Here is a 13,739-nt window from a genome sequence, read left to right on the forward strand (position 1 = left end):
GGGAGGTCTAGGAAGGCGGCTTGGCAATCCCAGACATAACTAAATGCTACTGGGTGGCTCAACTGTTGGTAATTAATGACTGGGTTTTTGACGATAGGCAGGAGCTGACATACAGAATAGACAGACAGGCAATGGGTCGAGGGAGCCATGAGGCACTCCTTTATCAAAGGAAGAGAGAAAAGGGGCTACCGCAGCATACACAGGTAGTGATCAAGGCATGGAGGGAGGCCACAGGGTTCCTGGGGTGGAGGGGGCGACTCACAAACATGACACCCTTGTGGTACAGTGATCTGCTCTTGGAGGTCGGAGGCCAGCAAGGCTTCTCAGGCTGGGAACTATTGGGGATATAACATCTGGGGGACGTTTGGCGCAACCAGGCCTACATTACATTTGACCGTTTGAGCCAGGAATTTGAGTTGCGTGAAGCGGATAGATATAAATATCTCTTAAGAATTAAATAAAAAACATACAAATTCTTTGACTTAAATTATAACTCTTCCTTTTGCGACAGGCAAATGGCGATTTTTGATTATCAGGACAGATATTTCATCAGTGGTCATTCTTTTGTTGTGTATATCCTCATACGTATAATTTATAAAGGCAAATGATTGCATATAAGCAAAGTACTGTTTCACATGCTGCAATATCTTGCAATTCGACCATTTTTCCCCCGCAGTATAGTACCATCCTTTTGTATTTATGTACAGTTTGCACATTGCCAAACGGTTATGTTCTCTTTCTTTAAATTTATATTTTTTAATCTACAAGTATTCTGATGTAACAGATCTGGATTTAATCAATCTGGATTTAAAACAACATGACTTTAAATTAGGACCCTTCTCATAGGATGATTTAAAACAGTGAGTGTAAATCTGTGCCATTTTTAGTTAATCAATGTTCGATTGTGTAGAATGGTCCTTATTTTATCCCTCTGTGTGCAGAAAAGTTCCAAACAAATCAAGCTGTTCAATGCTGTTTTTTTAAAATTCGTTAATAAGTCTGATTCGCCACCGGCCCAGATATTTTTATGCTCATTTATTATTTCTACAGGGAACAGAATTCCATTAGTCACACATCATAATGCAGCACAGGTTCTGCCAGGTGGTCTGGGCCCGCAAGATACAAAGGGCACAGCAAACAGAAATACCTGCTTTTCAAAAGAAATTAACATTCAGTAGACAGGATAAACTTGCATTTCCCCAATCAGTGTCTAATAAAGTAATTTCATAAAGTAGGAATAACCATTACACATTAAAAGATAATGACAGGGGGACTGGCTCACGTAGCAAAATGCAAGCAGAATATTAAAATGTTTCAGCTTGTGGGTAGAATAATTTCCTTTATCTTGAATCTGCATCACAGAAGCAATTTACATCTTACCAAGCATCGCTTCATTTGAAATGATTGAACCTTCACGGCCTGAACAGCCTCGTCAAGGAGCTTCTCCTGCTCATCCTGAGGAGACTGCTGTGTGGTCGGCTACAAAAGAAAAATATTACAAAGTCAATTACGTTTCTTACCACTCTTTCATAATACCATAGACGCATCACTTTGACCCTTGATTGGTTCTTTGCGAAATACTGATCCTGTCCACTCATTGAAGAATATTCCAGAGCACTGCTCGTCTAAGAAGTAGGATGCAACCTTCTCTAGATTTCTGGCATGGGCAGAGTGGATACTTACTGGTGTACTATTAGACTTACCGTCCTAGCTCAAAACAGTACTAAAAAGTCTTAGGATCAACTTCCCAGCACTGTATGTAAAACGAGCTTGAGCATACATGTGATTTTGGGAGCTATGGTTCCCTTTTTCAACTCCTCTGTTCTACTCTCTCTCCACACTCTTAAAAGTATAAAGTTGACTTAAATGGGAGGGGGCTTCTTCTAGCTGTTAAATCATGACATTAAGAGGCTAATCAAACAGACACAAAACCAGACTTTGAAAACTGAATGAAAATCTATCATGATATAACCGATCTAGCACCCTGCTTTCAAGCGAACCTTTCACATAGCACATGAAATTAGCTTTGGCAAAGTCAATAGGTCTGCTGTTCGCTGTCAACAATATGTATTGGTCAATGCTTGTTTTGTCATGGTTTTTATAAAATGGCATTGTTAGAGGAGCTTCCGGGCCCTCGCAAATATTAAAAGAGGCACCGGCTAAAAGCAGAAATATTGTTTCAGTCTCAAAAAGAAAGCATTGCCATGGAAGTCCATAGAACTAAACTAAAAGGAACTACTTTGCATGTGGTAGTGTTTATCATGAAAGAGAAGAATGCTGTCACCCACTGTTAAGTTAGCCAATGGCTGAAGGAGGATAGCTATATGAAAGTGAGAATGACAAAAACCAGACTACTGAATGAAGAGGGCCGGTTGAAAGACCCCATTATATGTTGATTTAGGACGCAGTGGCGGTTGCCACTCTGTAGTTATGGCTCAGCCACATTTCCCATTGAAAAGACATTTAGTTGATTTGCATACAACATTTGATCCAGGGGACAAATTCACAACCAGAATCATGCTGTGCTTTCACAATGCCGGCAATAGAACAAACGCGCCGTTAGCACGCATTAGTTCAGCACACGAGTCGTTGCAACTTGCTTAAGAGGGTAGCATTGGTGGAATGGTGTTGAACTTAAAGTCCAACACCTTCCCTACTGTTCGCAGACTGGAGTTGGAATAGTAAATGAACCTATTCCTAAGTCCAGCGCCCCTCTAAGGCAAGTCGTTCAAACAACTTTCGTGCTGAACGAATGAGTACTAAAGACACATTCGCTCAAATGACGGCGTGATGAGGCAGGCGTGCTAAATGCATGCGTGATTCTGTAGTACATTCCTCACTGAGATATTGAGTTATTGCAAAATAATGAAAGTTAACATGGTGTTTACTTGCAAGTACTTTTAAATTTTGGTTGAAATGTTTTGAAAGAAGAAAAACACATTAATTATCAATATGGGAAGATAATGTGGATTTTGGAGAGTATGTTATAAGTGATAAGTTTTATCTTAATCCTTATTCTGAACCCCACCCCCAAAAAAAGCACATGACAATTTACTTAAAAAACATAGATAAAACTGAGCTATGGAGCAGGCTCAAATTTATGAAACCACTGAGATTTGCCAGTTATGGTTCATGGTGCAAACAATAACTATCACCTTCCCACTGTGTTGTGAATGTCATCAAGCGACATCTATGATGACATCACAAAAAAACAAAACTAGCTCAAAAACAAATACCATTTGTTTAGCGCCACTTCGTTAGGCTCATGTGAGCTTAGCACACGCTCACAGACACACAAAGGAACACAAATATGCAGTACACCACTTACTTAAATAGACATGCACTAACACAAAATTACTTTATCATATTCAGAGCCGCACTCACAAACACAAGTTGCACAATACAACTGTGTAAGACCCTTTATCACATAAGCATAGACACACACTGAAAGCCAGACATAGGAATAAGTATATGCACAAGACCACTCTCCCTCACACACAAACTCAAAGGTATAGTGACAAAGTAAGGGGCACAATTAGGTACACTATTGGCACATTGCCTAAGACTCACTCAGGGAGCAACATTTGACCACCACTATTCAGAGAAAATGTGAAGCATACTCAGAGTCAACATTTGTGTGTCTGACTACTCTGTCAGACACACATAAAACACAAATATTAAAACAGCTGTAATGCAAGGGAAAATGAAACTGAGACAAATACTTAAAATCTTTTAAAATAAACTGGTATAAAGCAAACCAGGGATATGAAATAAAGATATATTTACACTGACGAATACTGCAGACCACTAGTATCGACGACATTATCCGCATTTGGCAAAGAGATAAAACATTGCTAACAAGGTTCCTGGAACAACTGGACAAAAATCCATGGGAGATAAAAACCACACACACGTTCGCACAAGAGGAGATCAACTTCCTTGATGTGACACTCTATGTTAAGGATAACACCCTACAGAGCAAACTGTACAGAAAAGACACAGCAGCCAACTCTATATTGAGAGCGGATAGCTGTCATCCACGTCACAATATCAGGAACATCCCAAAGGGGGAATTCTTGAGGACACGTAAAAACTGTAGCGAAGACCAGGTATTCAAAGAAAAAGAAGAATAAATTGTGTCTAGACTGAGCCAGCGAGGGTATGAACATGCTACACTGAATAATACCATGACCACAGTGGCCCAAATGGAACGTAAGCAGATGTTCATATCTAAAAGACGACGAGAGCAACACGGTGATCCGCTTCATTACAGTCACAATGGTCATCACCAAATAAGACAAAGCCTGAAAAGACACTGGCATCTTTTTACAACAAACACCCAGCCTAACTGAACATCTGAAAACATATCCAGAAATTACATTTAGACGAGCACCCAACCTCAAAAGCATTCTGTGCAAATCTGAATTCGAGGATAAAAGGAATCCGATCACCACATTTCTGGACAGACCACCAGGATTTCACACATGTACAAACTGCAGCATTTTCAAACTGAGCCGAAGTAAAACAACGCAGGTACCAATGACACAAGGAAATTAATTTACCATCAAAGAATGGATTGACTGCAACAGCAAATTTAGCATCTACGTAATTATTTGCCCTTGCAATCTCCCATACATTGGTAGCACGATACGACCACTGCACACCCAGATTCAGGAACACTACCGCAATATACACAAGCACAACTCCGGTCATCCACTAACAGAACATTTTCATGACAAACATCAACATAAAAAAGAATTCCTTTTCTTTGGTCTGGAAATTGTCCATCCAGCCAGAAGAGGGGGAAACCGTGAACAGAGTCTGAGAAGACGAGAAAGTGAACTTATTCTGAAATACAAAACAATCAACTTGGGGCTTAACAAAGACGCAGAAATGCATGTGTGGCTAGGAGATGATTAGTGCATAATAACACTACAGATCTCAACTGGAATTTGAACTGACCTCTCTTACCTAAGACCCCTACCCTCGCCTCTTCTTGCTTCTCCACTCCTGTTTACTAAAGAGCTTTAAAAACCCAAATCACTACTCATCGTATTGCTTGAATCTGTAACTCTGCATATGTATACTTAGTTAACTTGTATTCAACTGATAAAAGCAAATGTACTACTGTAATGTCTACTTCAGAAACCACCCACTTTGACATGTTGCGGTTGCGCACTGACATTATGCTAATCCACTAGCCAAACTCAAAAATTCACACCATTTATGCCCATATCACCTCACCCCCACCCATCCTCTCTCGCATTCTTTGTTAATTCTGTAATTACTTTATAATTGCATTCATCACTTTTTCTTTCCGTTTTTCCGTATCCTCAAGAGCCACACAAGGTTATTTTAAACCAACCACATGAGACACCTTGCATATATTAACCACCTTATACATGCACTTGCAGATCCGCAAATAATCCGCCTAACATATGATTGAAGATAGACCTAGGGTCATCAGGACCTCCATACAATCACACAGATTTCCCGCATTCCCCAGTTCGACCACAATATCCCAAACACAACCCACCACCCAACCCCCGCTCCACCATCCACACCCGCACGGTCCCCGGCAATAACCACCACACCACCAATTAACTCCCTCCGACCCAAGCACTATCATGGGACCTCAACATTTGTGGTCCTACCACCATACTAACAACCCCCCCCCCCCCGCGGCCCCCCACCTTTTTTAAATCCATGATTCACTTTTGCAAGTGGTCATAATCACCCACTCATCCTGCCTCGATCGTCTTTTTTGAACCCACTCCAAAATGGCGCCTAAAATTACGACCAGCTCTCCTTCATGGCCATAACCCGGAAGTCCCACCCCTGTGCCTTCAAAATGGCCACTACAGTTTTCTCATTACCACCGACGCAAGCTGACTGCCTTATCCCAGCCCGGCATTATGCCTGTGACTTAAGGTAAGCCTCCTCCTGAGTATCACGCTCCAATCATGTTTCTACGGAGCTCCCATCTACGAACTTGCTAGTTACTGTCCTGCCCGTCTCTCTCCCCCCCCTACAGAATCCTTAGGACCTGTTTCATACGAAGTTGACGGATATTCAAAAGGTTTTACCCGGTAAGCCACCTACACCTCCCAGTCCGGCCCACAGCCTCACTGCCCGACATATCTAGGACATTTAGTCCGCGCAAGTCCACCCACTTATGATAAAACTCACATACGAACTTGGCGACGACATAGTTTCAACATTACTTTTATTAATGCTCGTTCATAGCTCTGACTTGCATCTCCACCCGCCTGATCACCAATTGTATAACTATGGAACCTACCACAATGGAGACAGCGCCATCACAATATATTACACACATAATAATTATCCGTTATCTCACCACGGTGTTTTTTTTACCTAAATTCTACACATCCTTTCTTACGGGATAAACCTGAGATTTCACTTTCACCACCACGGCATGGATTCAATTCATAAAACCGACGCTTGCGCTGTATCGATAACTTTCGCCTCCCCTTCCCCTTCCTTTTTTGGCAAAACCTGGATCCCGTCGGACCCGATATCTTGAAAATCATTACTGTAAATATACCATTTCCCCTATATTTTTTTTTAACATTCTTGATTGTATTGCTGTGTCATGCCTATGCGCTAATGCATTGAAATCATTTATTCTCCTTCAAAAAATGCATTTTTTGTTCTTCTGTGTCATGCTAATGCGCTAACGTTTTGACTTCATTTACTCTCCTTTTTAAAAAAAATGCATCTTTTCGTTGTCATCAACTTGTGGCACTAAACTTAAACAAATGTCGTATATTCTATGTCGCACGCTTCGATTCTGATATGTATCGCAAATTTCAGTTACGCACAAATGCATGTAATCAGCCGTTGTCCCCTCACTCATAATGCGCTGTCTACACCAAATTTGCTTTCCTCTGAATTGCAATCTCGAAATTGGTCGCCCTATGATCCTATATGATCCTCTGTCTCCAACCTGTCCCTTAACAATTGCCAACTGAACTTGTGCTTTTTACTTTCTTCTTTTTGCTGTTCCTACACACAATGCTTTTTTCAACTAACGACAATGCAACCTTGGTTTAATCTGATGACCGCTGGTTGGACTCATTTTGCAAATTGCAATCCTACAAATGACATGAAAATTGCCCGTCTCGTTTCTGTTACAATGACGATATTAACTTTTTACAATTGATGACCAATGGTTCTTCACCCATAATTGGGCAAAAAAATGCAATTGTATACTAATATGTAAATTTCTACTATGTTTATGTAAACTTATGATGCATATACTATGCTTCTTACTGTTCCTCCCGTTTTCACTCTTTTCTTCCCTGTCTCTTACTTTTCTCTCCTTCCCTTCTACCCTTTTACTTTTATTAATTACTCAATCTCCCTATTATCCTGTGTGATAATCTCAAAATGCTTTTTCTGACCTCTCCTTTATGTCTCTCATACCTGACAATCATTCATCCTACCCTAACTATCCAAACATTAATACTCCTCTGTCGAAGGGAGCCTGTCCTTTCTTTTCTCCTCCCTCCCCATCCAGCTTTCCCCACCTACCCTTTTTCTCGGTTCCGGTACAAATGAACAAAATTTTCGCTTTCATCGTCCCTTTCCCTTTCACCATTCCTAATTGTTCTTCTTTCCTTGGTTGATGCTACACACCACTGTCATCCTTTTTCAATTATGAATGTATGTACAGCCCTGAGGAAGCCCCAGGCCGGATGGCCATGTAAAGGGGTGAAACACGTGTTGGCTGTTTTCTTTCACTCACTCTTATGGATAGAGTGCCAATACTATTATAAACACCATATAACAAACCAGTGCGTGATTGGAATTTCTTCCAGAAAAAAACAGACAAAACTAATCTTGCCAAGATAAACCTGTTGAACCTTGCTCACATTAGGGGGATATGGGTTTTTCCCCCCTGTTAAGGGCAAGAACCAAAAACAGAGAATCTATGCTCATTTTCCGGCCAATAAGGGATTGGGACCTTTTTACCCCTTATCTCTATAAACTAGACAACTAGTATATACACACTTATATTTCCATATGCGCAAACCGACTTACTGGCGCACACCTTGACTCACATTTAAATACTATTCAAATATCAAAGACATATTGCCAAATAAAATTCATTTTCACCTTTACACTAAGACCTGTTTAGCAATAACTCTTAACCTTTTGACTTTGAGAACCACCACCAAAACATAACTGAAAACCAGGTACCCCCACTGAGTCGTTATGGGAAGCCAGGGACCACCCTACTAAGGAACTTCTATGATTTGAGCCTCAGAACAATTCACAAAAATACAAAAACAAGTATACAACCAACAAATTCTCAAATATTGAAATACTTTGTTGAATTCACAAATATCGAAAACATTTTAAATTCTGCTTCTTTATCTGTAGATAATTTGTTAATGTTGTATACATTTTTTATATTATTTAATTTTATTAAACAGCCATGGACCCCCAGGGGTCCTTGGACCCCAGGTTAAGAATGATCGCTGTAAAGGATCACTAGCTAAGAGAAGCATTGGCCATGCCAATAGGTATCACCTGTGGAAGAGATGTGATTGGCTTTGGCAATAGGGTGAGAAACAGAGTAGGAGGGGCGGGTGTTTGTGAATTAAGGAGTGGAGGTGCAATTTTTGGATAACAAACACTTCAGAGAAAACGCTTTGAAGCAGCAGAGAAACGAAAGGAAAAGAAACACAGATAGGAGGAATAAATGATGTTAGGACTGAAAAGAGACGGGAGAGGGGAGAAGACCCAGGAGTGGGGCGGATTGAGGCAAGGTAAATGCTGCCCAGGCCCTTCATGTCAGCCCTGCCCATACTGGTAAATAGCGCTATAAAAATCTATATAAAACAAGCAATCACATATTGAATGTCTATTAATACTAAACTGCAAGGTGGAGTGTCACTGACAGGATAAATTCTTTTTTTTATGCAACATTGATCAATTCATGGAACACTAATGCTTCAGACTGGTGCTCAGGCGAGACACTAGAACAGAAATCTTTAAGTAAAGTGAGAAGCACAGAGCTGAAAAAAGAAGCGGAAAACAAACTCTAGGACGATAATAAACATGATTAGCTTGGTGTGAGGATGGCCTGAAACACTCCACACTACCTGTTGCAAGCAGTTCTGTCCCTTGGTGTATACACTATACTTCAATGCATGGTGCAAGGGAGTCAAATAGCAAAGGTATGTCATGCCACAGCAGATCAGGCAACTGTAGGATGGGAGCCTTTACCTGCAGCAGACACATACTAGAGGAATATACAGAAAAGGAGCCTCAGGGTGCAGCAAGTGCACATTGGAGAGGGCTCCAAAGCTGAAGCAAGCCACACAAGAGTCTCAAATTACAGGAGTAGCAAGGGAGGCTTGGACAACAGCAGGCACATGCAGAAAGGGGGCTTCTAACCGTATCAGGCACACTCAAGACAAGAGCATCGTGCTACAGCAGGCACACACCAGAGGGGAGTCGCATGGTATAGGTCAGACGCAATACTGATCATGAAAAGGATGGATAAACCAATCTCAAAAGGCAGTATCACGATGCAAAAAGATAGGCCCAACTCGAAATGTTGCTGCTATGCCCTTAAATGTCAGTTAAGCTGGCCACGTCACAGATTTGCACTTGTATTAAGCAGTCGAATATGGCTGAACATAGTTACATTGGAAAGTAGTGTTCAAGGATTTCCCAGTATAAATCACCCATGTAAGTTAGTTTTCTAACAATATTCTATAGAAAACACTAATTAAAATGGCTCAAAATTGTCAATAAAAAGTTTTACAAACCGGACCTGCACGCTGAAACCACATGCACTCCATGCACACTTAAGAAATGGCAAAGAATGACCCATGCTTTTTACAAAATGGAGTTAAAAAAGAGAGATTTCTCACGGGTCCTGCAGAGCATAGGGAAGAACTCTGTGTGCCATGCTGTAGAGTACACCACACCCCTAATCAGCATGAAAGTGAATTGAAACGATGCAGTAAACTGATTTGACGCTGCCAGATTATGGCTTGGGGTCTGTCACAGGGCGCCTTGGAGTTGGCTTGAGAAAGTAGCCTAGCTCAATGCAGTAAAATAACCCAAAAGCAAACTCCACATCAGAACCGCGTGCTTGGCTGTAAAATGAAAAGATTTCTGCAAATTAAATATACATTCAACTACAAGGAAGTCATTAACTACAGCCAATAAGGAAAAGGCAGGCATCCGTGATGATGACACACGAAAGCTGGCGCCATGCTGCGCTTGTGTTAAGAGCTGAAATAAATAAAAAAAGAACTACAGCCGTGTTTACAGAAACAGGAGTTGAAGTTCTGCGACTGAAAAGATCGAGCACTTGTGTGCTCTTGGACGAACGAAAAAGTATTCCCCATTATAGTTGTTAAAATGGGACAAGTGGAAAGCTACAAGTACTATAGTGCTGCTCCATGAGAGTGAACAATTGATGAAAAGGAGGATAAAAAAGAAAGATTACCACTTCGAAGCAAGGATTTTTAAAGGGCACTGAAAGAAACAAATGAAGAGCAATGAGTGGGCTGTCAAAGAGACAGCACATGCGCTGCCTAGGCTCGATCTAATAAAAAGAGCGCATGGGTATTCAAAAATGCATCGACAAGTAAGCTACTACCCAAATGGAAACGTCTGATTAACAACTTGATGGTTGGGATACTCCATCCCAAATGTGACGGAAATCCGGTCTACCGTACTGCATAATATACTACAGGACTTCTAATACAGCGGACAGGATATCAGTCAAACCTTTGACAGAATATCCCATCCGACAAACTGTAATTAACCCTTTCGGTGCTCAGCCACTGATTAGTTGCGAGGGAGTCCCCTGCATTTTTTATATCGGGCTCGGCAGCCATCTAGGGAACCCTACCAACTCCAGACATTTCTGAAAACTCGACATGCGGGGAAGTCCAGTGAGGTGTGACTTGCATGGATCCCCCAAAGTTTTCCTACCCAAAATCCCCTGCAAAATTCCAATTTTGCTAAAAAAAAAATCAAATTTTCCCACATTTCTGTGTGGGAACGTTGTAGGATCACCGGGCTGACACACATTTTGTAACACCCTGCATTTCCCCAAGACTCTCGATAAGAATGGTACCTCACTTGCGTGGGTGGGCGAAGCACATGCGACAGGCATGAGCCTAAAACGTATTGTGGAGACATCAAAATGATCTATTAGCAAACGACCTGGTTTTGCAAGGGAAGCACATACATTTTGGTCCTGGGCTCGGTGGCCATCTAGGGAAACATACCGAACCCAGACATTTCTGAAAACGAGACACCCGGGGTAGTCCAGGGATGTGTGTCTTGTGTACATCCCCCAACGTTTTCCTGCTCAGAATCCCCTCTTAGCTGTATTTTGCCTAATTTCTGGGTCCCCTCCAGGGGAATCCACAAAGCCTGGGTACCTTTACAATAATCAAGATGTTGAAAGAAAAGGACGCAAATTTGGAGTGGATACCTTATTTGGACAAAAAGTTACAGGGGTGCATGCGTAAACTACCCTAAATAGCCAAAACAGGATTTACAAGGTGTTGGGGGGGGGGGGGGGGGGGGGGGGGGGAGGGGGGCGGTGAAGGCCTAGCAGTGATGGGGTTAAGGCTTCCAGTTTTACAGATTTGTACAGATATATACAGACAGAAAGCAACATGTTTCCTGTCTGTATTTATTTTTAAAAGTGGAAAAATACAGAAACATGTGCTTCTTGTGAGTAACTCTCCATGCTGTCGTTCATGAATTCTAGGCAAACAGTTGAGCAGACAGGCATCTTGGTGTTAGGGATAGAGTTTAGTGCAAGTTTTCAGGGTATAAACGGAACGAACATTAATGAATAGATCAAGGGATGCTGACATCCACTACTGTGGGTACTTTGGAGACGGCCCCTAAGACACGTAAAAGGCTGTCTCCTACGTAAGCCATTGCTTGGCTTACTGTTCTCGTGACGTGACCACGCACCCCCCCCTTCGTTCCTTGTTAGTTCCTGGTTGCCACGCTTTCCGAGACCCGTGTCTGGCGTTCCGTTCAGCTTCCTGCACTGTTCCCGTTATTTGACAGCAGATTCACGGGGACTTTCTGAAGTCTCCTTTCCTAGAGGTACCTTCTTGTTGGTGGGTGCGTGGCTCTTCCGCTCCTCTCGCTTCTGAGCCGGACAGCGCGTCTCACCCCTTCCTGCTGGCTTGTACGTGGCTGTTCTGCTCCTCCTACCCCGGAGCTGGACAGCACGTCTCACCTTCATTTTTACTCTCCCCTGGACTCTGTTCACACTGCTGCTCGGCTCCTGTTCTCGAGCCGGCCAGCACGCGATTCCCCAGCCCTTTATTTTTTATTTTATTTTTTTACCTCCACGCGCGTTGCTGCTCCACTCCAGAGTCTTAAGCCGGTCAGCACGCTGTGTATTAGGTGTTACCCTCCTGAGATTGCCTGGAAGGTCAGTGTATGTGTAGCTGCTCCGCTCACAGGTCTCAGCAGACCCAGCCAGCTCACTACGTTGTAGGAATAGTTATCGGTGTCCACTTGTGTGACTGCGGTGCTCTGCCCCATACTCTGAGCCAGTCAGCACACGCTAATGAATTGCCACTTCCTACTTTAGGCAGTCTTTCCGCATTCTCCCCCGTTGACTTGTTCATGAAGGTATATGAGCCTTCCCCCTCACGCTAAGTTGTGTGTTATGCCACCACCTGTTATTCTCCATCAAACCTTGTATGAATGAATGGATGAGCGTGTCCCCAGTATATAAAGCCTCCATAGCAGAATCCATTTAATAACGCAGCCTGGATGCTACTACGGCTGCGTATCAAGAAGTTCTGGGATTTACCTCGGGTAAGTGGATTGCCTATCACTGAACTTGACATGCATTAATGTTCTATGTTACTTTGTTAGGTTTATTGGTCATTACTAGTAAAAGCCATCTTTTATTTACAGCACTCTGCATATCCTGTCATCTCACTACAGAGTTTCCTGTGACATCTTCTGGGGTAGAGTGGTGGTCACTCTATGATTTATTCCCCATACTTTTAGTGAACAGTTGCTTATGAGTGTATTTTTCAATAGCCCTCCAGGTGCTGTTTTCTGGAAGTTTGGGAACATCATCTTCGCTCCCGTATAATCAAGTTTGGATTAGGCTGGGATCAGTCCTTGGCGCAACACTTGGAGAGGTAAAAACATTAAATGTCCGTAAATACAGGCATATGTTAATAAATATTCGTATGTAATGCTAATATTCACCTGTGGGTGTAGAGTTTCGCTATTTTTGGCTGCTTAATTAGCTAAAACATATCCGGCATCAAGTAAGAGTGCGTATTTATCCATTAAAAAAAAAATGCGGAAATATACCATTTTACTTCTCCATTTATTTTCAAAACACAAAATAAATATGGAAAAATATGAATGAGATGGCCAAAAACTTATTATGGATAAATACAGACGGAAATGTTGAAGGTTACACATTGATTCAACCCACAGTGTTATCTTTTCAACGAGAATGGAAACAAAATGATGACTAGATACATACAGTTTGTATCCAAGTACTGAGGTCCATCGTGTGGAAGGTGGGCTGTAAACGATCACACAGTGTTGTGTGCCTTAAAGTCAAGCACAAAGCTTGGGATGCTAGACCTAAGCTCCTGTTAATGTGTACTTAACAAATAATTTCTAGACTTTCAGCTGAACATTATAGCTTAACATTTGAGAACAATGAAATGTCCTGA

At 41.9% G+C, this 13,739-nt stretch overlaps 1 protein-coding gene across 1 annotated transcript in view; it reads right to left on the reverse strand.

Annotated features, from left to right (window-relative positions):
- Nucleotides 1–13,739, reverse strand: part of VPS35 (VPS35 retromer complex component) — a 364,228-nt gene that overhangs the window by 312,312 nt on the left and 38,177 nt on the right. The window contains exon 2 of the mRNA XM_085638094.1: nt 1,381–1,479. Coding sequence (XP_085494220.1) covers nt 1,381–1,479 — 99 coding nt within the window. The remainder of the gene's footprint in view (nt 1–1,380; nt 1,480–13,739) is intronic.

This window comes from Triturus cristatus, chromosome 12 (genome assembly GCF_964204655.1).
Source record: "Triturus cristatus chromosome 12, aTriCri1.1, whole genome shotgun sequence".
In the NCBI taxonomy this organism is placed as follows: Eukaryota; Metazoa; Chordata; class Amphibia; order Caudata; family Salamandridae; genus Triturus; species Triturus cristatus.